We start from the raw sequence: 27,498 nt of genomic DNA, 5'->3' as shown, positions 1-27,498 counted from the left end.
ATTTCGACATTTTAGTACAGCACAGACCGACACGCGTCAATGCTAAAATTTCGATATTTTCGTGCAGCATCGAGTGATACTTGAGCGTCCATACAAAAGTGGTTGGAGAATGACATCACTGCAGTCAAGTACGGTGGGTATTAGTGTCTCTACGTGCTTCTTCTTAAACGTGAAAGAAAACACATTTTCATATTTCTGCAGGGAGTGAAGTGACGCTGACACTTTCTCACTGACTGTAGCTGTTTGTTCTGTCCAGTCTAAAGGGTGGCCCAGAATTATTGCAAAGATCTTTGCAGAAGAAGAAAAGGTTATTTCTCTGTTTCTCTGCCATTTAGGATTTGAACAGAGGTATAGTAAGTCTATTGTGAGCGACTAAGATTACTTGTGTTTTAGATGAGTTAAGCTTTGCTGAAATCCAAACAAAACGTAATAGCTTGTTTCAGTTCTTCAGTCGTCGTGCTGCGATTCTACCACAAACCGGTCTGGTATTCATCCAAAAGGTTGTTTGCTGTCAAACAATTAGTACGCTGTTCGCGAACTATGTATTCTAAAGCACTGGGCACTGCTGGAAGAATGCAAATTGGCCTGTAGTCGGAGACTTTAAGGAGGATTCCTTCTTGAGTAACAGTTTTATGAGTCGTAGCTTCCAGGCTGTTAGACAAATGCTAGAGATCAGAGAATGGTTAAAAATCTCCATTATTTTTGACAGTACTGTATCAACGTGAAGATTGATCATTTGCAGCGTCATATCATTGTACTCTGCCCTAGGCTATGAGATCCGGATGTACCTGCTGTGTTCCCTGATTCCTCCATGGAGTGTACGAGTCGTCTGTTCGACGTATGATAGGCCACTCTGGAAGGGGATCTTATGAACTCCAGCCTTCTGGAGCATCAAATAATTTTTAACGGAAACTGAGACTGCTGCTGTCTCCAGTGGAAGGTGAAAAATCAGTTTGTGCTTGCTTTGAATCCACCCTATTTTTGGCGATAAGATTCCCACATGTGACAGGGAAAGCCATGAATTTAAATCTTTCTGTATGTCTTCTTCCGCGTTCCTTATGGCCAAATTTGGTCTCATTGGTAGCGCTTTACATATCCGCTGCGGAGATGGCCCATTCGCTTCAAAATATCTCCGTAAGTAGAGAAGCTAATACTGCAGACATTTTATTTAATAATGAAATTTTTGAAGAGACTCACGATGTCACCATGGGTATTCCCTTGCCGCTTTTGGTGGCCAGTTTGTTTATGAAGGCCTTTGACAGAAAAGGACTGGAATGTGCTAGTTTGAAGCCCACCGCTTATTTCAGCTAAACTGACATGTTTGTAGTGTAACCCCATGGTGATATAAATTACATGAATTTTTAAGCAATCAAAATTCCATCCATGGACAAATGCAGTTTACATTTTGGCTTGGCACGGAGATAATAGCAGTTTCGAACATGGAAATATATCGGAAGTCGACATATACAAATTTACATTTATATGCAAATAGATGCGACCATTCTTCCCAGACGTTAGATTTCTCAGATCTTTGGTTCACAGTCAACTCATCACTACTGACGACAGTAGTCTGTGGAATGAGTCTCTGCACTTAAAGAAGTTCTGAAGCCAATGGATATTCCTCACAGCAGATACACAAGGTTTTGTGAATGAAACCAAAGACCTACATAAGTAATGAAAAAGAAGAAATAGAAACATGTAATCGTCGCTCTTCTGCCATATGTGAGAGGTCTGTTGTCAAAAACACGACTGATCCTCAGAATACCCAAAGTAAAAGCTATTTTTCGGCCTCCACAGAAGACATTAGCACACTTGGGTCCAGTTAAAAATTAGTTGATGCTTCAGAAGCCTTCAGTTAACAAGATCTCCCGTGTTTGTAGCCTTTCAGATTTCAAATAGACGGCCCATACAGTCTACGAACGAAGCACAGAATGGTGTAGGTACACCTGGACCTAACACAGGACACTTCAATTGCATCTACTTAAAGCCTCATTACCATCAACTATTATGGGAAAATGTATTTCAGAGGCCCTCAGTAAAGGGGCTGATATTTCAAGGCCGTAAAGACTTGAGAAATACACAGATTGCGCGCCGCTCTGAATGAGGCTGGTGTGACTCAAAGCTTTGTGCTGGCTTGCATGTGTGGCTTTTCTTTAAGTCGTGGTTAGCGGCCTGTGTCGTGACTCCCCTCTTGAGGTGGCCAAGGGCTACAGTTTCATATGCTCGTTGCAGCACTACAATTTATGACGGAAAAGTACAAGTATTAGAATTTTGGGGCAAACCACAGTGAGAACACGGACCTCACAGAGATCACGTCACGTTTATTTCTGCTCGGGAAATTCGGAAGTGTTAAACTATGCTCTGAGTCGGCAATCGCTGGCAGACGTCTGACGGGAATTTCTAGGATAAACTGTAGAGGAAGAGCTGCTCTTATTGCCCTGTGACTGACGACATTCCTGGGTGGGAATTTGTTAAACGTGGCATTGACACACTATTGGCGGAAAATAGTAACACTTTTCCTGATTGACGTTGTGTTCTGATTGACTTAAACTGCCGAATCAGGAACTGGTAGAAGAAAAAGCGAGCCTCTTGATTGGATGGTGGATGGCGACAGGTCGCTGGTTCGAGATGTCATACCACCTCCAGGTGTCCTGACGAATGAGATTCTGATTCTCCACTATGACCACGGTCCTCCGACCTACCGACACAGAAGACTGGTGAGAGTATACAGCAGCTCGGCTCACTACATGGGGGTCAGTATTTAGATAGGAAGGGCACCATTCCCACAGCTCCGCTATACCCGATTCAAGCCTTAGAATCGTATGATGTGATATTCAATGGGCCAATGGAGTTTCTAGATTAATCGTTGGCTTGTATTGGATTAATGATTTAATGAGCAGCCAGGATGCGGTAGCTGTTCCACTGCTTGCCTATCTTGTTAGCTGCTGTCAGCAATTAACTTTGGTTTTCGTAGAATGTTAATCCCAATAATTTGTAATTGTTTAGTAAACATTATTTTTATGTTTCATTACCATTTTTATTTTAAAAGCGTATATTCACTGATTTATTCTATTGATTCAACAGATAGTTAGATACTATGGTTACTATATGAGGGCATTTTAAGATAATGATTCCGTTGCGTAATTTATAGTTAACATGGGGTCTTAAGGGTAGTGTGATGGAGTCTGGGTAGGTCCATTACTGTGGTAGGTTTCACCTTCTCATACACCGCACAATAATGTATAAATTGGCTAACCATGCTCAGTCTTCGTACCTTGGGAGATTCTGTGGGCAGACTAACTTCTTCTCTTATATCATGTAGTATGTAAGTAGATCAAATATACAGTTCATTTTGTCATTTCCTTTTAGCGACCATCTGTGGTACACTTAGATCTGCGCTCATATAAGCCGGCCGTGGTGGCCGAGCGGTTCTAGGCGTTACAGTGTGGAACCGCGCGACCGCTACGGTTGCAGGTTCGAATCCTGCCTCGGGTATGGGTGAGTGTAATGTCCTTAGGTTAGTTAGGTTTAAGTAGTTCTACATTCTAGGGGACTGGTGACCTCAGATGTTAAGTCCCATAGTGCTCAGAGTCATTTGAACCATTTTTTGTTGCTTGAATGTTCTGACAAAATGTTCCGCTTCGCCGTTTGACTGCGAATGGAACGGAGCACTAGTAACATATCTGTAAGGTTACCAGTTGCTGGGAAAATTTTTGTGTCATGAAGCGAATTTTGTAATCTTGTATACTAGTGTTCAGTGAGTATGATCACGAGAAGTAAGGCTCGGGGACACAAGGAAGTTGATACAATACCGAATATGGAGCACAGAAAGACAGACATAAGGTGTGTATGAGCGTTAGTGCATGCAAAGGCACGCGTTAGCTTGGAGGATTTAGTCATAGTTGAAGGGTCAGAACAGATAGACATGAGTAGAGAAGGCATTGAGCAAGATCAGGAGGATGTCACAAGAAGAGGAACTGTTATGAAGGGTTTTGAACGATAAATGTAATTTTTTGCGTACGTGTTTCAGTTTGGTTGGGTAAATGTTTGGGGGTCCTTTGATTCTTTGAACCTCAGTGACAAAATAATGAAGTCTGCAGTAATTTTAAAACGGACCAAAGGCAATGAGACACTCCTTTCCTACATGATCTATTTTCTGTTATTAAACTGCGCCGTGAACATCAATGTGCAGAACTATGTGTTTGTAATTTTTTTTAATACCTTATTTGGGAGATTTTCGTATGCGTAATTCGATGCCATCTCCTGAAGAAAGTTAACCACGTCGTTGCAACGTGAAACTTACAGCCGGCCGAAGTGTCCGAGCGGTTCTAGGCGCTTCAGTCCGGAACAACGCTATTGCTATGGTCGCAGGTTCGTATCCTGCCTCGGGAAGTCCTTTGGTTAGTTAGGTTTAAGTAGTTCTAAGTTCTAGGGGACTAATGACCTCAGATGTTAAGTCCCATAGTGTTCAGAGCCATTTGAACCATTTTACTTACTGTTCGAATGCAATAGATGCTCAATACATGTAACATGAGAGGGTCGATCACACAGTTGAGTTTGATTATTTCTAAGGTGAGGCTGATGCCCACCGCAGTTATGATATCTCAGATACGAACAAAGATGAGGTTGCATCATGATGTGAGAATGATCAAGAAGACACACTGGATGGTGAGGCAAGCTCTGGCATGCCTAGTCGACCAATTGCATCGTCAAATTCACACACATCTCCATGCAACAATAGGACTGAAATTGAACATAACGAGGACGATCGGTTAATACTCCTGAGAAGTGGAGTGGAGGGTCTGAATCAGAGGCTGAGACGGTTCTGCGACCGTGTGGGCTGCAGATTCCTCGCGCCATAGGGTGGTGGGGTTTCGGGTTCCGCTAGGTAGGTCAGGAGTCCACTACACTCAACAAGCCGCTACACGGGTAGCAGGGGTTGTGTGGCGTGGGCTGGGCGTTTTTTTTTTTTTTTTTTTTTTTTTAGATTAGATGACCTCGGACAAGTACAGGAAGGGCAACAGCCTCAACGGGTGTTGGGCACAGTCAGGACATGCGGGGACCAAGCAGCTATCGGTACGGTATTGAAATTGTAAACTGTCGAAACTGCGTTGGTAAAGTACCGGAACTTCAAGCGCTGATAGAAAGCACTGAAGCTGAAATCGTTATAGGTACAGAAAGCTGGCTGAAGCCAGAGATAAATTCTGCCGAAATTTTTACAAAGGTACAGACGGTGTTTAGAAAGGATAGATTGCATGGTGGAGTGTTCGTCGCTGTTAGTAGTAGTTTATCCTGTAGTGAAGTAGAAGTGGATAGTTCCTGTGAATTATTATGGGTGGAGGTTACACTCAACAACCGAACTAGGTTAATAATTGGCCCCTTTTACCGACCTCCCGACTCAGCAGCATTAGCGGCAGAACAACTGAGAGAAAATTTGGAATACATTTCACACAAATTTTCTCACCATGTTATAGTCTTAGGTGGAGATTTCAAGTTACCAGACATAGACAGGGACACTCAGATGTTTAGAACGGGTGGTAGGGACAGAGCATCGAGTGACATTATACTAAGTGCACTGTCCGAAAATTACCTCGAGCAATTAAACAGAGAACCTACTCGTGGAGATAACATCTTGTACCTACTGGTAACAAACAGACCCGAACTATTCGGCTCTGTATGTGCAGAACAGGGAATCAGTGATCATAAGGCCGTTGCAGCATCCCTGAATATGGATGTTTAATAGGAAAATAAAAAAAGGGAGGAAGGTTTATCTGTTTAGCAAGAGTAATAGAAGGCAGATTTAAGACTACCTAACAGATCAAAACGAAAATTTCTGTTCCGACACTGACAATGTTGAGTGTTTATGGAAAAAGTTCAAGGCAATCTGTAACATGCGTTTTAGACAGGTACGTGCCGAGTAAAACTGTAAGGGACGGGAAAAACCCACCGTGGTACAACAACAAAGTTAGGAAACTACTGCGAAAGCAAAGAGAGCTTCACTCCAAGTTTAAACACAACCAAAACCTCTCAGACAAACAGAAGCTAAACGATGTCAAAGTTAGCGTAAGGATGGCTATGCGTGAAGCGTTCAGTGAATTCGAAAGTAAACTTCTATGTACCGACTTGACAGAAAATCCTAGAAAGTTCTGGTCTTACGTTAAATCACTAAGTGGCTCGAAACAGAATAGCCAGACACTCCGGGATGATGATGGCATTGAAACAAAGGATGACACGCGTAAAGCTGAAATACTAAACTCCTTTTTCCAAAGCAGTTTCACAGAGGAAGACCGCACTGCAGTTCAAATCCTCGCACAAACGAAAAAATGAGTGACATCGAAATAAGTGTCCAAGGAATAGAAAAGCAACTGAAATCACTCAACAGAGGAAAGTCCACTGGACCTGACGGGATACCAATTCGATTCTACACAGATTACGCGAAAGAACTTGCCCCTTCTAACAGATGGGTACCGCAAGTCTCTAGAGGAAAGGAAGGTTCCAAATGATTGGAAAAGTGCACAGGTAGTCCCAGTCTTCAAGAAGGGTCGTCGAGCAGATGCGTAAAACTATAAACCTACGTCTCTGACGTCGATCTGTTGTAGAATTTTAGAACATGTTTTTGCTCGACTATCATGTCGTTTTTGGAAACCCAGAATCTACTTTGTAGGAATCAACATAGATTCCGGAAACAGCGATCGTGTGAGACCCAACTCGCTTTATTTGTTCATGAGATCCAGAAAATATTAGATACAGGCTCCCAGGTAGATGCTATTTTTCTTGACTTCCGGAAGGCGTTCGATACAGTTCCGCACTGTCGCCTGGTAAACAAAGTAAGAGCCTACGGAATATCAGACCAGCTGTGTGGCTGGATTAAAGAGTTTTTAGCAAACAGAACACAGAATGTTGTTATCAATGGAGAGACGTCTACAGACGTTAAAGTAACCTCTGGTGTGCCACAGGGGAGTGTTATGGGACCATTGCTTTTCACAATATATATATGACCTAGTAGATAGTGTCGGAAGTTCCATGCGGCTTTTCGCGGATGATGCTGTAGTATACAAAGAAGTTGCAGCATTAGAGGATTGTAGCGAAATGCAGGAAGACCTGCAGCGGATAGGCACTTGGTGCAGGGAGTGGTAACTGACCCTTAACATAGACAAATGTAATGTATTGCGAATACACAGAAAGAAGGATCCATTATTGTGTGATTATATGATATCGTAACAAACAGTGGTAGTAGTTACTTCTGTAAAATATCTGGGAGTATGCGTGCGGAACGATTTGAAGTGGAATGATCATATAAAATAAATTGTTGGTAAGGTGGGTGACGGGTTGAGATTCATTGGGAGAGTCCTTAGAAAATGTCAACATAGGAGGTGGCTTACAAAACACTCGTTCGACCTGTACTTGAGTATTGCTGATCATTGTGGGATGCCCAAGTATTGTCCATGTTCGGCCCCACAACACCAAGTCAAGGACAACAGTCTGATAGGTTTGGCCCGACAATGGCCTGAAGGTACACGGACGCCGTGCCGGCGCAAACAATAGTGGCCTAAGGGACAACGCCTTCAGCGGCCGACTAATCGAGGCCACCCGACATGCTGCTAGCTGTAAAGCCCATTCCGCGCGTCTGGTTCAGGCATTGAGGTATGACGTTGGGATTGCCCCGTTGTCTTTCTTCCTCTGGGGAGCATTATAGTAGCTACGTTGCTGTTTTCCGGAGAATCCACATATTTGTACGAGATACATCCAACGACAGTTCCTTAGATACAGTATACATATGTGGACCCTACTCTACTTCATTTCATATGTTACTGCTCACGAGCTCTCAGCAGTTCTCTTAGTACAGACGAGTTAACCCCGTAGGTGTTGCTGGACGGGGCGCGCCGAGAATACAGCGACCAGAGGATAACCCTTATGTCCAGGCCAGCTGCCACGATTGAAGGACGCAGTTGCGCAATTGATACCGCTGCTCGTGATAACTCTGGCCTTGGACGTGCCGACAGCTGTCCAGTCCTTTAAGCCTAAAGCAACACCAATGGAGAATATGGATCTTCCTGCAACGCCACATAGAGCAGTTCACAGCCTTCTCACTCACGACACTCTGCGAAAAGACGCACCGACCTAAGTGTAGTGACACACATTTCGTGTGACCGTGTGACAGCGATTCGCACCTCTAATCTGCTTCATGTACTTGGCAAACGTCTCAGCCTACGTTAGTACTTTCGCTGTTTTCTTTACAGCAGGTTCTGTACAACTGTACAATGCCCCCTCAATCTAGAGTACTACAATTGTTTTCGGTGCAATGTTCATAAATGTAGCACGTTAGCACTTGAAAATTCTCATGTGGGTAGCAAGAATCTTGCCAATATCAACTCTAACCAACGGCCATGACCGATACAATGTGACCATATAGTATCCATGTTATAAACCAAAATATTCGCTCTAGTATGTGGCTGTTATCCGTATGCTTTGACGTAACCTAAGACGTCTTTGAAATGTTGTTGTTGTGGTCTTCAGTCTGGAGACTGGTTTGATGCGGCTCTCCATGCTACTGTATACTGTACAGGCTTCTTTATCTCAAAGTGCCTACTGCAAGCGACATCGTTCTGAATCTGCTTAGTCTATTCATCTCTTGGTCCCCGCCTACGATTTTTACGATCCATTCTGTCCTCCAATGCTAAATTAGTGATCCCTTGATGCCTCAGAACGTGTTCTACCAACCGATCCCTTCTTCTAGTCAAGTTGTGCCGGAAGCTCCTCTTCTCCCCAATTCTATTCAATACCTCCTCATTAGTTATGTGATCTACCCATCTAATCTTCAGCATTCTTCTGTAGCACCACATTTCGAAAGCTTCTATTCTCTTCTTGTCTAAACTATCTATCGTCCATGTTTCACTTACATACATGGCTACACTCCACACCAATACTTTCAGAAACGACTTCCTGACAATTAAATCTAAACTCGATGTTAACAAGCTTCTCTTCTTCAGGAACACTTTTCTTGCTATTGCCAATCTACATTTTATATCCTCTCTACTTCGACCATCATCAGTCATTTTGCTCCCCAAATAGCAAAACTCCTTTACTACTTTAAGTGTCTCATTTACTAATCTAATTCCCTCAGCTCCACCTGATTTAATTCAACTACATTTCATTATCCTCGTTTTGCTTTTTTCGATGTTCATCTTATATCCTCCTTTAAACATACTGTCCATTCCGTTCAACTGCTCTTACAGGTCCTTTGCTGTCTCTGACAGAATATTTGCAATATTTGTTTGATAATGTCTTATTTACCTAAATCATATCTTGTGCGCAACGTTAGTCACATCACACTCACACTTGCAATATTTAGCTGTTACATACTAGATAATTTGCCTAACGTCATTTGTATGCACACAACTTAACTCTCTATTATGTAAACTATATCACAAATTTCTCAGTAATGAACTTAACGAAAAACTCATTTTCTTCACCTCTAATTTTATTTTCCAAGGCTTATTGTTCATCATTCACGAAGTAAACAATTTAACTGCCGACTCATTGTTTATGCTTCTCATTGCAGTGGCATGATATTATGTGCATCACGTCTTTTAGTAACCGACAGGTCTTACAGCTTATCCAAAAAGTTTTTGGTCGCTCTTTTGCTTGAAAGAGGCAGAAACTGTAACTTAATCAAACGTGAATAGCTGGTACTGTAAAGTCATAAGAATACAATTGATGCTGAAGTGATATTCACGGTAAAAACAGATAAATCAGTAATTTTCTCAGCATCTTGCACAATTTATAAAAGACGCATATCTACGATGACGTGGTACTCTTAAAGTCTCTGTAGAAATACCAACTTGATTTCCATTCATGAAATGCTCTCTCTCATCCCACAGTTTTGAAGCTTTTTGATAAAATTCTAACAATAAAAACAGATATCGCATGTTTTCACTAGGGAGTGCATTTGGGGGATTCGCTTTAATACTCCACGATGGCAATCTTTCTTTATATTCAAAAATCTCTTCGTACAATTTTGGATTTATAATTTTGTATTTATAATTGAGGATTTGCCTGTTCTCCCCAAGAGCCAGTCTGGAAAAGGAATTTGGTCTCCTGCACCTAGGGCCTAACTGCATCAGTGATAATATTACTTTTCATGGCTTTGATGAAAACATTAATAAATGCAATAGGTTGACAGTTGTTTCAGTTTGTCTGTAGTGAAGTAACGTGAAGACTGAAAATAAAAAAATACTTCCCACATAGGGCGTCAAGGACACGATCCACGGATTAACGTCCTTTGCTCTTTCCGCTGCACGGATAGTGGGCTGGAAATAACAGTAGATCAAATAGCTAATGCTTCGATAAGTCCGTGGTAAAAACGTTATTTTTTCTGGACCCTCCACTTCCATCAATTTCTGCCAATTCCTTTCAATTTGTACTAAATCGGTGATGAGTAGTAGGCGAAGTCTGCTTGTGAGACAAAAAACTCTACCTTGAGAATAAGACTGACGTCACGAACCTGAGTTATCATGTTATCACACGGTCATCAATCCACAAATTTTTACTAATAATACACTGGTGAAAAATGATTTCATTATCTTTCAACATTTGGTCTTTCTTAGCACAATGTCACATACGAAATAATTAGTCAAAACATGGTATTCCATTTCTGCCATCTAGTTTTGCAATTAGTATTCTATGTTGCTGTTTTACACATAAGACAAGTCGCAGAGCTGCCTGCCAGCTCAAAAACTAGTTTTCTCCTAACGCTTGAACCACCGTGTTTAAAAATTTTGCTACTATAATGCATTTGAGCTCGAAATAATATGTACATCATAAGCCAGTATATCATCACTTACCTAATAATAGCTTGATGGTGAAGAATCATTTTTCGTAGTTGATGTCTGATTTCAATGCCACTCATGGCGTCAGATGAGGGTGAAGTTTCAGAAGCCATATGTTTGGTTGAAAACGTAAGGTCTTGGTCTTCATTAGCAAGGTCGACAATGTTTCTGGAGAGTAGGATGAGCTGCACCCTCAGCTGTGCTATGAGGGAGACGTTGAAGGAGTCTACAACTATAGTAAACACGGCCGCGTGCATAGTGATGAAGCTGCAGAATACCCAAGTGGGGATGAATGTGAGTGGACTTGTCACATCGTATGGGAGCTCCAAGATAAACGGCAACCCTGCAGCACAGAAACCAAAGCGGAGCAGAGGAAATATGATCCACCACAGGCAGCCTGCAGTGCCGAACCAAATGTAGGCCAGCACGAATCTGCGCAGATCTCGGTCACGTGCCTCCATCAGGTGGACATCACGTGGGCACAGGAAGTCTCCAAAGTCACGGTCCAGCTGCACGTAGATAGAAAATACATTGACTGAGTGCTGTCAAGTGAATTTACAGATAAACTGCCTCTACTACAAAAGTTCTTCTCTTCACAACAGGTAAAATAGATTTGGCAGATATCACTAGTCACAAAACCACCAAGAAATTACTTTATTCCTAGTAGACTTAAACTTTTACAGAAAATATAAAGATACACAACAATAACCAATTTCAGCGTAAGGTAATCCCATGTAATGAAAACTGCAAGTTTTCAGTTTCAGATCCCCGCTGTATAAACGTCAATTGTAATGCAGCAATGGTGCAGATGGATGAAAGTAGTAATATGCCATGGCCGTGCTCAATAAATTGCCGTCCATTTACAGTAAATCTTGGGGAACTACAGAAATCCAAACCTCGACAGCCAAGTGGAGATTTGAGGACCCCTCCTCACAAATATCTGTCCAGCATCTCTCACCCAAGACCAACTTAACGTACCATGAGAAGCATTTGTTATGTGAAGTACACTAATCTACTACAAATTATCGAAAGAAATTTGGGCATTTGTTACTTTCAACCAATTAAAAATAATAAATACGGTTTACAAATGGGGTACATTGCTGGCTTCAAATGACTGATATATTATATTATTGTCAACCATTGACCACATACCGGGTGATCAAAAACTCATTATAAATTTGAAAACTGAATAAATCACGGAATAATGTAGATAGAGAGGAACAAATTGACACACATTCTTGGAATAACATGGGGTTTTATTAGAACCAAAACAATACAAAAGTTCAAAAAATGTCCGACAGATGGCGCTTCATCTGATCAGAATAGCAATAATTAGCACAACAAAATAAGTCAAAGCAAATATGATGTTTCCAGAATGAGATTTTCACTCTGCAGCGGAGTGTGCGCTGATATGAAAGATGATGTTCTTTACAGGAAATGCTCAATATGTCTACCATCATTCCTCAACAATAGCTGTAGTCGATTAATAATGTTGTGAACAGCACTGTAACGCATGTCCGGAGTTATAGTGAGGCATTGACGTCGGATGTTGCCTTTCAGCATCCCTAGAGATGTCGGTCGATCACGATACACTTGCGACTTCAAGTAGCCCCAAAGCCAATAATCGCACGGACTGAGGTCTGGGGACCTGGCAGGTAGCCCCAAAGCCAATAATCGCACGGACTGAGGTCTGGGGACCTGGGAGGCCAAGCATGACGAAAGTGGCGGCTGAGCACACGATCATCACCAAGCGTCGCGCGCAAGAGATCTTTCACGCGTCTAGCAATTTTTTTTTGTTCTATATAAACCCCTGTCATTCCAAGCATGTATGTCAATTTTTACCTCTCTATCTACATTATACCGTGGTTTATTAAGTTTTCAAATTTATACTGAATTTTTGATCAACCGGTATATAAATGCTTTCTACAAATCTGGCATTTTCTCTGCTCGTTTTATCTTAATTTTAAAGTCAATATTTTTGAGTAAACAAAAACCGAGAATAAAGAGTAGTAAATTTCGTATATAGTATATTTATAGAGAGAAGATGGTACTTTAAGAATCTATTAGAATAGATCTAGAAGGTACCTTACAGAAACTGTAAAGAAATAAACCTTGGAAAATAAATGAGGCTTGGAAATAACGCAGAAATGAACAGAAATTATACAAAAACATCGAAGAAAAGTAGCAAAACATAGTAATGATTACTTCGTAAGTAAGATGAAGATTATGAACACGCAAACTAATAGTTTCTAAACAAAAGGATAAGACATTTGAATTAACAATGGTTGTACAAGGCAGAACACTAAGAAAATTTGACCAGACAACTGGAAGATTCGTAGAAAACAATTAACTGTGCTGAAAGCGGTTACAAAAGCTGACTGTATCGACAGCATTAACCCAAAGATTGTGGAATGAGAAGCGTGACTCTTGAACGACAGTTGATGTGTGCTAAACACAACTAAAAGTAACGGCTCTACTCAGTGCAACAAATATAACTTTTCACTGAAGAGACATAGTTCTTGCAACAGTTACGGTGATATACGTTTACTGGCAGTAAACTACAAAATTAATACCAAGCTGATAAAAAAAGGTATTTGTTGTGGTGTTCAGAACGGTGACTGGTTGATGCAACGCTCCACAACAGCCAGTCCTCTGCAAACCCCTTCATCTCCGCACAGCTACTGCATCCTACATCCATTTGAACCTGCTTACAGTGGTCGACGCTTGGCCTTCTTCTAAATTTTTGTTCTACATGCTTTTCTCCACTACCAGAATGACCATTCCTTGCTGCGTCAGCATCCCTCTCTGAACTTATTGTTTATCGTTCTCTCTATCACTTCAATTTATATTAGATATTCTTTTTAATCCAGAGATACTTTCCTTGCTACTGCCAGCCTGCCTTTTACCACCCCTCTAATTTGGTCATCGTCAGTTAATTTGCTAACCGAATAGCAAAAGTCTTCTATAACAATTTATTTGGTTCAAATAGCTCTGGGCACTATGGGGCTTAACTTCTAAGGTCATCAGTCCCCTAGAACTTAGAACTACTTACACCTAACTAAGCTAAGGACATCACACAAATCCATGCCCGAGGCAGGATTCGAACCTGCGACCGGAGCGGTCGCGCGGTTACAGACTGTAGGGCCTTTAACCGCTTGGCCACCCCGGCCGGCACAATTTATTTCCTAACCCTATTTCGTTAGTGTAGCCTGATTTAATTCAACTAATTTGTTTCACTTTTATACAGTATCTTTTCAAGACCCTTTGCATCCCGTTCAATGATCTTAAAAGTCATTTGTCGTCTCTTACAGAATTACATTCTCGTCCTCAAACCGAGAAGTATGTCTTTCTTCTCCCACCACTTAATTTTCTTTCCTGATTTGATCTGCGTTCCCATTACTCAACCAGTGTTTACCTCTCATGTCGGACGGTTCTTATGATTGCCGTTTAGTTTCTATATAGCTTGTCCATCTTAGGAACGAAATACATCACTGATTCTGAACTTTAGGGGTCCGACAATTTATTGATAGCTTTGTGGAAGTACGTCAAAGTAATTTGCGTAAACAACGGCCCGATGATTTTCCTACGCGGTGATGGGGCCCGATAGCTACACAGATGGGTTCCACAAGATTTCCATCAGGTGAATTTGGTTGCCGAGACATTAACGTGAATGCCGTGGAGGAAGACATCAAGAATGAAAGGATGCAGTTGGTTCGAAGTTGTCAGCGTGTCTTCGATTGTCTTCGGTTACTACCACAGGTCCTATGCAAGAGCAGACGAACTTCTCCCACAGCATACTATTGCTCCCACCAGCTTGCATCCGCGCGCTGCACCTCTCAAATCGCCGTTCACGTTGATGACGGCGTTTGTGGAGACGGCCATTGACCTAGTGCAGCAAAAGTGTTATCCAACGGAAACAGCCGACACGTTTCCGTTGCTCGACAGTCAAATCCCCAGCCCATTACAGTCGTAACTGACGATGACGTTGGGTCAACATGGAAAATTTAGGGTAGTCCGCGGCGGATCTCCATGTCCAAAAATGTAGGACGAACATTGTGCTCTGAAATACTTGTGCGTGCACCAGTATTAAGCTCATTCCGCAGAGATGCCCAGGCTTTACAGCGTAGACGAGCCTCCGGACCCCACGTTCTGTGAACAATCGTCTCCATCCAGCCAGCCGTTAATAGTGCCTAGTGGTAGTTTCAATGTCCTTCTACTTCTTTCCATAGCTGCTCTCGACATTACCAAGTGCATATTCGATCAGCTTCTCCGTTTTCGAGACACTCTTTTACAGGCTCTGCATAACGATAAACTGCTGTTTCTCAAAGTCGCTTATCGCAAAGGATTTCCCCATTTGCAGTCCATACCTTCTCTGGGGTCATCCCCCGTCCTTGTCTGCTCCACTGAAATATTTTTGTTACCGTGTCACAAGTCTGAAACGCCACCGGGCGGCATCCAACGTCGTGACGGGCAGTGGTCACAATGTTTTGGCTCATCAGTGTATTACTACGCTGCCTCATGACGGAAATAACTGAATTGCAAGTTGATTGGGGTTACCGTTTGGGATTCAAAACATTTCTGGCGAATGTCGAGCGAACTGCTGTATGTCGGTAACTTCCTGCCTCCAAAACAAAAGAAGAAAGACTAGGTTTAACGACATCGAGGTCATTAGAGGCGGAGCACAAGCTCGGATGGTGCCAACGATGGAGAAGGAAATCGCCCTTGAAATTTTGTAAGGAACCATTCCGGCATTTGCCTAGGGCGATTTAAGGAAATCGCGGAAAACCTGATTCTGGTTGGCCAGACGCGGGGTTTGAGCCCTCGTCCTCCCGAAAGCGAGTCCAGTGTGTTAACCACTGCGCCAGCTCCCTCTGTCAGAGTCTTACAGCCACATTCAAGTGCATACTCAATGTACTTTCAGCGGTACGCACCTGAAGATGGCCAGAAATATCAAGGATAAGAAATAACGACTTCCAGCAGTTAACCCAAAATTTCATGGAAGAATAGTGAGAAGTTTATTCCAATAAAAGTCGGCCTTACGTCTGCCGTTCTACTACAGAGTGCGTTACCAAAGTGATACAAGTAATTTTATGGTGATAAGACTGCACATCGCAGAGCATTTGAACTGGCTGCGCTACATGCAATAGGAGAAGGGGAACGTTTGGCTTCACAAAGTGCCCATAGTCAGTCTGGTGCAAACAGCGTTGCGGCAGTACCACTGATTTCGTGAAACTCGTCTCGAAGATCTTGTCATGACGCACAATGGACCAAACGCCTAACAATGGTAAGTCGTCGTCTACCGTTCCGAAAGTTATACTGATACCTATTAACGTTTCAGCAAGCATACAAAAATTCTTCTCTACTGTATTCAAATTTTTCAATTTGACTGATTATGCTGAAGTAGGGCCGATAATAATCAGCCAATGGTCCCGCTCTAAACGGCCATCAGTCAGCCACACCGAAGAAAATGTGTCGCATGAGCGTGTTTGTTGTACTCTGACATTCTAGAGAGCCTTAGAACAACTAGACAGGCATCTAACCTTCCTACAGCCGCAGTGCACGCCATCGGGACAAATTACCTCAGCATATAAAATATATGGTTCAAAGTATTGACGGACGTCCGAAATGCACGTAGAATGGCAATGGTAAGTGAATTTTTGGAACTGGTTCCAACTGAAGCTGATGTTTTAGTATTTGCTACATTATAGGAGCGTGAGTATTTGAGTAGAACACGGAGATAAAGCGCCAGTGCACCTAATGTAACATCCAGAGTCTCCCAATGAAAGATGACATGAATCAGCAAGTTAGAAGTGATATCAATGCTGACTGTGTGGTTCACAAGAATCAAAATGTTTGATTCACAAGAATTTGCAAAGTTTGTGATTTACAAGAATTTTCGCCTAATTATTTCTAAATGTTTGTAGCTGAACTTGCATTGTTTCAAATTCTGAAAGGTTCAGGGGTGAAATACAGAGTACAAAAGGTTATTTACAGAGTTTACAGACACTAGACTGCAGTTGTAAGTGTCGAAGGTCACGAAAGGCGGCCGTTGTGGCGGAGTGGTCCTAGGCGCTTCAGTCTGGAAACGCGTGACCGCTACTGTGGCAGGTTCGATTCCTGCCTCGGGCATGGATATGTGTGATGTCCTTAGGTTAGTTAGGTTTAAGTAGTTCTAAGTTCTAGGGGACTGATGACCTCAGATGTTAAGTCCCAAAGCGCTCAGAGCCATTTGAACCATTTGAAGGTCATGAAAGGGAAATAGTGTTAGCGAAGGAAGGAAACAGGTTATAGCCAGTCCCAAACGTCACTCAATCTGTTCACTGAGCAAGCGGGGAAATCAAGGAAAAATATGGAGACAAAATTAAATATGAAGTTTTCTCAATGACACCGTAATCCTGTCAGGTACAGCAAAGGACTTGGAAGAGTAGATTAACAGAATGAACACAGCGTTGAAAGGAGGATATAACGTTAACACCAACAAAACAAACACGGCAGTAATGGTGTGGAATTGAATGAAATCAGGCCATGCTGAGGGAATTAGATTATTAATGAGACACCAAAAGGAGTATATTCACGAAAAGGAGTATATCTACTAACTTTTAACTAATCTAATTCCTATTCTGCTATTTCTGCAACAAAATTACGGGTGACAGCCGAAGTCATTGGCAATCGCAAGAAATACTTTTGTGAAGAAGAGAAATTTGCTAACATCAGACGTGAAATTGTTGTTGTTGTTGTTGTTGTTGTCTTCAGTCCTGAGACTGGTTTGATGCAGCTCTCCATGCTACTATATCCTGTGCAAGCTTCTTCATCTCCCAGTACCTACTGCAACCTACATCCTTCTGAATGTGCTTAGTGTATTCATCTCTTGTTCCCCGTCTACGATTTTTACGCTCCATGCTGCCCTCCAATACTAAATTGGTGATCCCTTGATGCCTCAGAACATGTCCTACCAACCGATCCCTTCTTGTGGTCAAGTTGTGCCACAAACCTCTCTTCTTCCCAATCCTATTCAATACGTTCTCATTAGTTATGTGATCTACCCATCTAATATTCAGCAATCTTCTGTAGCACAACATTTAGAAAGCTTCTATTCTCTTCTTGTCCAAACAATTTATCGTCCATGTTACACTTCCATACATGGCTACACTCCATACAAATACTTTCAGAAACGACTTCCTGACACTTAAATCTATACTCGATTTTAGCAAATTTCTCTTCTTCAGAAACGCTTTCCTTGCCGTTGCCAGTCTGCATTTTATATCCTCTCTACTTCGTCCATCATCAGTTATTTTGCTCCCCAAATAGCAAAACTCCTTTACTACTTTAAGTGTCTCATTTCCTAATCTAATTCCCTCACCATCACCCGACTTAATTTGACTACATTCCATTATCATCGTTTCGCTTTTGTTGATGTTCATCTTATATCCTCCTTTCGTGACACTGTCCATTCCGTTCAACTGCTCTTCCAAGTCCTTTGCTGTCTCTGACAGAATTGCAATGTCATCGGCGAACCTCAGAGTTTTTATTTCTTCTCCATGGATTTTAATACCTGCTCCGAACTTTTCTTGTGTTTCCTTCACTGCTTGCTCAATATACATATTGAATAACATGAAATTATAGTAATGGGAAGTATTTTCTGGAGGTATTTGTCGGGGTGGAAGGGGGGGGGGGGAGGAGTGCAACATTGTACATGTACATCTACAAGTACATATATATTCCGCAAGCCACGGTAAGATTTTGGGGGGAGACTACCGTGTACCGCTACTAGTCATTCCATTTCCTGTTCCACTCGCAAATAGAGTGAGCGAAAAATGACTGCCTGTATGCCACCATGCGAGGCCTAGTCTGTATAATCTTATCTGCTTGGTCCTTATGCGACATGTGTGTTGGCTGCAGTAGAATGGTCGTGAAGTCAGCCTCAAATGCTGGTTCTCTAAATTTTCTCAGTGGTGCTTTCCCTGCAGTGAGTTCCCAAAGCATCTCCCAAACACTTGCGTGTTGTTCGAAACTACCACTAACAATTCTAGCACTGACCTCTGCAGAGGTTCGACGTCTGCCTTTAATCGGACCTGGTGTGGGTCCCTCGATCAGTACTCAACGATGGCTCGCACTAGTGTCGCATATGCTGTCTACTTTACAAATGAAGAACACTTTCCTCAAATTCCCCCAATAAACCGGCGTTGACCAATCTCCTTCCCTGCTACCATCATCATATGCTCTTTCCATTTCATACTGCTTTGCAACGGTATGCCCAGATGTTTATCTGTGTGACTGTGTCAAGCAGCTGTACTCGAACATCATGTAATTGTTTTTCCAACTCACTTGCATTAACTTACATTTCTCTACAGTTAGAGTTCGCTGTTATTCATCAGACTTGCTCTAAACTGAAACGAGCACGATACATCTACATCTACATATATACTCCGCAATCCACCATACGGTGGTGGAGGGTACCTCGAACCACAACTAGCATCTTCTCTCCCTGTTCCACTCCCAAACGAAACGAGGGAAAAATGACTGCCTATATGCCTCTGAACGAGCCCTAATCTCTCTTATCATATCTTTGTGGTCTTTCCGCGAAATGTCAGTTAGCGGCAGTAAAATTGTACTGCAGTCAGACTCAAATGCTGATTCTCTAAATTTCCTCAGTAGCGATTCACGAAAAGAACGGCTCCTTTGCTCCAGAGACTCCCATCCGAGTACCTGAAGCATTTCCGTAACACTCGCGTGATGATCAAACCTACCAGTAACAAATCTAGCAGCCCGCGTCTGAATTGCTTCTATGTCCTCCCTCAATCCGACCTGATAGGAATCCCAAACGCTCGAGCAGTATTCAAGAATGGGTCGTATTAGTGTTTTATAAGCGGTCTCCTTTGCATATGAACCACGTCTTCCCAAAATTCTACCCCACCACTGCCATTACATTCTTGTTCCACTTCATATCGCTCTTCAGTATCACGCCCAAATATTTAATCGATGTACCTCTGTCAAGGGCTACACTACTAATGGAGTATTCAAACATTACGGGATTCTTTTTCCTATTCATCTGCATTAATTTACATTTATCTATATTTAGAGTTATCTGCCATTCTTTACACTAATCACAAATTCTGTCCTAGTCGTCTTGTATACTCCTACAGTCGCTCAACGACGACACCTTCCCGTACACCACAGCATCATCAGCAAACAGCCGCACATTTCTATCCACCCTATCCAAAAGATCACTTATGTAGATAGAAAACAATAGCGGACCTACGTATAAGCGGTTGAGATAGGAAGAGAATAATAGCTTTTGAAATGTGCTCTTATAGAAGAATGCTGTAGATGGGCACATCACGTAACTAATAATGAGGCACTGAACAGACTTGCGGAGAAAAGAAATTTGTGGTACAACTGGACTAAAGGAAGATAATTTTTGCAGGGCACATTCTGTGACTGAAGGAATCATCAGGGAAGTGTGGGGATAAAAATTGTAGTAGGAGACTGGAGACAAGCGTAGTCTTGGGGTCCAAAAGGATGTAGGCTGCAATAGTTTTTCGAGTATGTAGAAGGTTGAACAGTATAGCGTAGAACGGAGAGACCATGAACTGAAGGCCATAACAGTAATAACATATACTGATTTTTGTTTAGCACGACATTCACATTACCTTACGAAGACACTTCATCTTGGTTGGAAAGGGGTAGAGTACAAACCTGGGCGGCGAGGTAGTGAAACTGGCGCTCGTGAACGGCAATATGTCCGAGCCGGAAGAGCCAGGCGGCGACGGTGTTGAAGGTGGAGAGCAGGAGTGTGAAGCGGTCAATGTCGGCGGTGCCGCCCCTCCACAGGGCCAGCGCCTGCGAGCAGAGGAAGGCCGCCACGGCGGCGTTCGCGACCGCGCTCCGCAGGTAGTAGGCGCGCGCCGCCCAGGACTCTGCCCGCGGGTGCCGCATCACACCCGTCCAGTGCAACAGCCGCAGCAGGTACTCCAGCTCGTGTGGCGGCCCGGCGGACGGTGGCTTCGACAGCGCCAGCTCCATCCCACCCGCACTACCTGCACGTGCCGAGTGTCATCTCATCTAACGTGACTACAGTACGTATACGTCACAACCATCATCACCTCCTTCTAAGCATTAAGTGACACTGTCACCTGTTCTGGTCCCATTCATCCAGCCACTTCCTGCAACGTCAGCCCAGTTTTTCCAGCCGACCACTAATTCATTACCTTTGCAGTATATTTTCTATTATCCTATCAAGAACACCCACTTCGTTCAGTTGTCATCTGTCTTGTCCTTAGCTGAAATGATTTTCAAATCTTATGTTATACTACGTGCCATTAAAATTGCTACACCTAGAAGAAATGCACATGATATACAGGTATTCATTGGACAAATATATTATACTAGAACTGATATGTGATTACATTTTCACGCAATTTGGGTGCATAGATCCTGAGAAATCAGTACCCACAACAACCACCTCTGGCCGTAATAACGGCCTTGCTACGTCTGGGCATTGAGTCAAACGGACCTTGGATGCCGTGCACAGGTACAGCTGCCCATGCAGCTTCAATACAATACTACATTTCATCAAGAGTAGTAAGTGGCGTATTGTGACAAGCCAGTTCTTCGGCCACCATTGACCAGACGTTTTCAATTGGTGAGAGATCTGAAGAATGTGCTGGCCAGGGCAGCAGTCGAACATTTTCTGTATCCAGAAAGGCCCGTACAGGACCTGCAACATGCGGTCATGCATTATGCTGCTGAAATGTAGGTTTCGCAGGAATCGAATGAAGGGTAGAGCCACGGGACGTAACACATGTCAAATATAACATCCACTGTTCAAAGTGCCGTCAATGCCAACAAGAGGTGACCGAGACGTGTAACCAATTGCACCCCATACCATCACGCCGGGTGATACGCCAGTATGGCGATGACGAATACACGCTTCCAATGTGCGTTCACCGCGATGTCGCCAAACACGGATGCGACCATCATTATGCTGTAAACAGAACCTGGATTCATGCGAAAAAATGGCGTTTTGCCATTCGTGCACCCAGGTTCGTCGTTGAGTACACCATCGCAGGCACTCCTGTCTGTGATGCAGCGTCAAGGGTAACCGCAGCCACGGTCTCCTAGTTGATAGTCCATGCTGCTGCAAACGTCGTCGAACTGTTCGTGCAGATGGTTGTTGTCTTGCAAATGTCCCCATCTGTTGACTCAGGGATCGAGATGTGGCTGCACGATCCGTTACAGCCAAGCGGATAAGATGCGTGTCATCTCGACTGCTAGTGATACGAGGCCGTTGGGATCAAGTACGGCGTTCCATATTGCTCTCCTGAACCCATCGATTCCATATTCTGCTAACACTCATTGGATCGCGAGCAGCAATGTCGCGTTGCGATAAACCGCAATCGCGATAGGCTACAATCTGACCTTTATCAAAGTCGGAAACGTGATAGTACGCATTTCTCCTCCTTACACGTGGCATCGCAACAACGTTCCACTTGGCAACGCTGTTTGTATATGAGGAATCGGATGGAAACTTTCCTCATGTCAGCACGTTGTAGGTGACGCCACCGGCTCCAACCTTGTGTGAATGCTCTGAAAAGCTAATCATTTGCATATCACAGTATCTTCTTCCCGTCGGTTAAATTTCGCGTCTGTAGCACGTCATCTTCGTGGTGTAGCAATTTTAATGACCAGTAGTGTACTTCAATTTTTCAGCTCTTGCCGGTTGATCAATGAGATTGATGTCAATGACAGTAACAGCACTCGATTCCATGATAACAATACTGAAGTGAAACTATATCTTAATAGCTGCAGCAACGTCTGTGAAGTAGCTGCAGATATATTCGAGGTGCTAATCTTTATTTGGTGAACTTCACACTGCTTATAACTGTCATCTACTGATGGCGAAACTGTCTCCCAACAACATAGCAGAATGCTGCCAACTTGAACTGTAATGTGGAAGCCAACAGTAGGACCTCTCTGGTTTCCACATTCCTACTCAACACTCAGACATCTCTGAGCGCAGAGACCTACAAGGCCAATATGGAGATAATCTTCCAAGCATACGACTACCGGCTCCAGGTGCGCCGCTACTGGGTCAATAAAGGTCCACGTATAATTCAGAGTGGGATCGAGGACACTCCAGCAGCCAGCAAGAGACCACTTCATGCTGGATAATGACTGTCCCAGCTCGCCAGCAACCCAGGCAGTCGTTAGGGTCGCTGACACTTTCTCCTGGGCGTGCAGATGCTGACCTGACTGGACAACATTTCGCTACAATCCAACATGCAGCTGAATCAAGCAACAGCAGAAGCTGGTGAGAAGAGCAACGAATTGTAAATAAAGTGAATAAGCAGTTACACTCTAATACTGTTTTACTACCGTCAAAGGAGCTTCCTAGTTTTCCAACAGGTGCCATGACTTCACACAGTGGTGTCCGTACTTGGTCTCTCTGTAATTTATAAGTTCTATTACAGCCATTTACAAATTTCATGAACATCTCCGCCTCCTGTTATGTTTTCTTTTTTGTTATCAAAGATTTTGAACCATATACAAGAATGGGTTCAGCCATAACATGATACAATTTCATTTGTGTTCCCTTGTTCTTATCACAGTTTTTACCATTGTCTTGCAGGTAGCTTGTAGCTTCCACACACCAAAAACGTTTTGCATCCTCTCGGTTCCGAGAGTTCCCGAACCTGAACAGAAAATTGGAATAGAGATCAACTAAAACATAGTTTCCTCCCTTTTTATTGCTGATAAAAACCACACATTCCATGTTGTACCGCCGTACAGTGAGACCTTCAGAGATGGTGGTCCAGACTGCTGTACACAACGGTACCTCTAATACCCAGAAGCACATCCTCTTGCATTCATGCATGCCTGTATTCGTCGTGGTGTACTATCCACAAGTTCATCAAGGCACTGTTGATACAGACTGTCCCACTCCACAGTACCGATTCGGGGTAGATCCCTCAGAGTAGTTGCTGGGTCACGTCGTCCACAAACAGCCCTTTTCTATTTATCCCATAGGTGGTCGATAGGCTTAATGTTTGGAGTACGTGCTGGCCGTCCCTAGTCAAGTGATGTCGTCATCCTGAAGGAAGTCATTGACGAGATGTGCACGATGGAGGCGCGAATGGTCGTCCATGACGATCAATGCCACGCCAATATTCTTCCGATATGGTTGCACTATCGGTCGGAGAATGGCGTTACGACAGCCGTTACGACATCTTGAGTGACCACCAGCGGCGTATGTCGGCCCCTGATATTGCCCCCCCAAAACAGCAGGGAGCCTCCACCTTGCTGCACTCGCTGGACAGTGTGTCTAAGGCGTTCAGCCTGACCGTGTTGCCTCCAAACACGTCTCTGACGATTGTCTGTTTGAAACCATATGCGACACTGATCGGTGAAGAGAACGTGATGCCAATCCTGAGCGGTCCATTCGGCATGTTGTTGGGACCATCTGTACGGCGCTGCATCGTGTCTTGGTTGCAAAGAGGGACCTCGTCATCTAGGTCAGGAATAAAGTTGCAGCCTATTGCACACAGTTTGAGTCGTAACACGACCTCCTGTGGCTGCACGAAAAGCATTATTCAATATAACTGTTGATATCAATGTTCGTACGATTCACAGGAAGTTTAGAGTCATTATATTCCCCCATAACGGTATCAACCCACAGAACGAAAGCTAAAAAAATTTTGCAAGTAGTGGCTAGCCGTTTTGTTTCCTCACTAACTGTGGAACAAAATCTCAAGCACATTGTATTTTCTTTAACTTCTTAATTAAATGCCGTAATGTTTCTCAAAACCGGGGAAAGGCCGATTGCTTCATAATTGGTCTTCGACTTAGCTTCTGCCTTCTTTCTAATGTGCTGAACGTCAACTAGCGGAAAATAGTTTTATCAGAGTAATTGGTACAACTGCTGCCGAGGGCGCCATCTGTTTATCAAAAATACATCCGGGCTTGGAGACGTCAAAGGAAAATTTTACACTCGAGAAACTTTTATAATGTCATTACTGTCCTTTCTACATGACACTCTCGAAACATTGTTGTCGCCATTTCTGCACGTACTGTTTATCAGAACCGTTCACTTCGCAGCACGATTTTGCAGCCTGAAAGGAAAAAAACGGAGTAATTTATGTTACAACAGATTTTTCCGACGTTGTCTACTTTTTGATGGAACGAGTCTTGATGAGCGTTTTTCCAGTGAGGAGATTCGGTTCCTGAAGAGCGACTCGAAAGCCCTTACAAAACAGAATCGAGTAAGCAGCGTTGATGTTTCAAAATCAGATCCAGCACTTGCGTCGTTGACGAAGCAGAAAGTTAGTTTCTCCTGAGGACCTGTTTCGCTTTTTCAATCATGGGCTGTCTCATATTGGCATCCAGAGGTCGAAAAGAGTTTCATGTCACTTGGTAATTGTTGTTTAACCCCTTGAAATTAAAAGAAAAGAATCACTTTATCGTTTCTGGAAAAGCTGGCCATTTTTTCCCATGTAAAATCGATTTAATTTTTTTGGTGCAGTGCCACCCATTGTTCCAGTTTCATTCCAGTTCTGATGTGAAGTGCACAACAATATCAGCTGAGATCTTTGAAAATGCGCCGCCGTGAACTCAGTAAAGCACTTCATGAGAGGCAACGAGTCCCAGCGTGGCACGCAGTTCGGATGTGCTAGATAATTTTAAGTAAGCACAATTTTCTCCAGAGACAATTTCAGATATTTACGGATATGAATTTATTAGTTTGCATAGAAACTTATTTATCTATTGGTTTACCGTGTTTACAGATTGTTCACATTAGTAAATGTTAATTACAATAGCTATTGTCAATATAGCCTCCTTTATGGAAACAGTACTACGTTTCCGAATGCCCGTTTTTATGTCCCAGAAGTGTATTTTATTTTGGTACTCTTGTTTTCAAGTTCAGTAATCGGTGATTGGAAAAGGAAAACCAGCAGTTGTGTATTTTACTACAGTCTCATTAGCATAGGTTGTCGCACCTCAACATGTTATCCATAGACGTTTAATGACACGTTAAAAAATTATGATCTGTGCAGAAACCACTGTTGGAATGTGTACCTTGTACAGAGAAATGTTAAAGCAGGTGTTAAGGCAGTGATCTAGTGTACTAAAGGTTGTTGCACATTTCAAACAGTACTAAGCTGTTAACCATACGTATTTTTTACGTTCGTCGTCATTTCGACGGGCTTTGTATCAAACTGAAGAACACTTTCGACATTACAAACACGGATCATATTACGAAGCTGCTCGTGAACTGGGCGCTGTTGTCCTTCGCACCATTTTAAACAAGGTAAGGGGCACGAATTTAGGTGGAACCGCTATTTTACAATTGCATTTTTGATAAATTGCGTTCAGCGATACGTAACAGTTCTGACTGGGCAGTTTTTTTCAGTGTCTTTACAATTATACGATGTACGTGGGCTACTCTGAAAGTAAGGAACGATCGGTCACGAAATAGAAACCACAGTGAAAATCAAAACTGTGTTCTTTGCACATTTAGCTGCACCTTACAGTCGCCGCTCCGATTTAGACATTTGTCGGAACGTTATACCAAATTTCCGACACCATCGTCATAGAAAGCAGCCGCTTGTGCTTTCCAATAATTCTCTACGCTGGTCTACAGCTCGTAGCCTGCGCCCAAGTGTTGTCTTCGTATCCAGCGTTTCATGTGAACACAGATGATACTCAGGACGAGCCAATTAGGGCTATGTTGTGGGTGATCGAACACTTCCCATCGAAAGGGCTGCAGGAGCGTCTTCACTACCCCTGCAAAGTGCGGCTGAGAATTCCCATGAAGAAGGCAGTGCGTGGCAGTTGCGTTAGGTGGGTTGCATTCATTAAGGCGAAGCCTCTCAGCGGGCCCTCCTACTTAGCGGGAGATACTTTCGTTCTAGGCACCTTTACTCCCTCACAGTGCTCTCACAACTGAAATAGCGTCTTGATGCGATTTCGCGGCCGATCGTTCCTCACTTCCCGAATAGCCCTTGTGTATCTCAAAGACGTGACAGCTTTCAAAGCACTCGCTTCTCATGGAAGAATTATCTTATGAGATACCACGATAACTGAAGCTTCTACAATATATTTTTTCTTTCCGATTAGCAGTTTATTTGAATATAGCTAATAAGTCAACAGGAAAAAATTAAGGGACTCAAAGAAACACATGGTGTGTATGTCAGTCCGAAGCATCTTAGCATGTAAAAGATTTTCTTGATATTGTTTAAACAGAAAATACGTTAAGAAAAAAATATAAGTTTTGCTAACCTACAAAGGTTGTATGGAGAATTTGTTGTATAAATGTTATTGACCACACTTAAATCCATTTGTGAATGCACGAACTCTTAATAGTGAAACAGCACCCAAGAGCAATAGCAGACGTACTGCACAACAATCGAACTGTCTGCATGTATTACTTCCTGTGACAATTTTTCGAACACACGAAAAGCGCCTGATACTGAAAGTTTTTGTTATGAAACTTAATGACAGATATAATTGACACCACACTAGTATTCCCAAAAGCATAGTTATCTTTGTCTTTTCCCTTGCAACAGTAATACTGTTATTTCGTCAGCGATGAAATTTTTAAAACAGCATCAGTATTAGCCATGACTTTTGATAGTCAATAAACAATCTGAAAAGCTCTTACCGTCCTGTTTTG

The 27,498-nt window shown here is 42.9% G+C and overlaps 1 protein-coding gene across 1 annotated transcript in view; it reads right to left on the bottom strand.

Annotated features, from left to right (window-relative positions):
- The window catches only part of LOC126278825 (odorant receptor Or2-like), a 76,740-nt gene extending 55,888 nt beyond the window's left edge, over positions 1–20,852 (bottom strand). The window contains exons 1-2 of the mRNA XM_049979101.1: positions 20,526–20,852; positions 10,845–11,338 (exon numbers count right to left, since the gene is read on the bottom strand). Of these exons, the coding sequence (XP_049835058.1) occupies positions 10,845–11,338; positions 20,526–20,852 (821 nt within the window). The remainder of the gene's footprint in view (positions 1–10,844; positions 11,339–20,525) is intronic.
- Positions 20,853–27,498: the final 6,646 nt, after the last annotated feature.

This window comes from Schistocerca gregaria, chromosome 6, assembly GCF_023897955.1.
Source record: "Schistocerca gregaria isolate iqSchGreg1 chromosome 6, iqSchGreg1.2, whole genome shotgun sequence".
NCBI classification, from domain to species: Eukaryota; Metazoa; Arthropoda; class Insecta; order Orthoptera; family Acrididae; genus Schistocerca; species Schistocerca gregaria.
The sequence above is the reverse complement of the archived record's forward strand: the minus strand, read 5'-3'. Positions and strand labels throughout refer to the sequence as shown.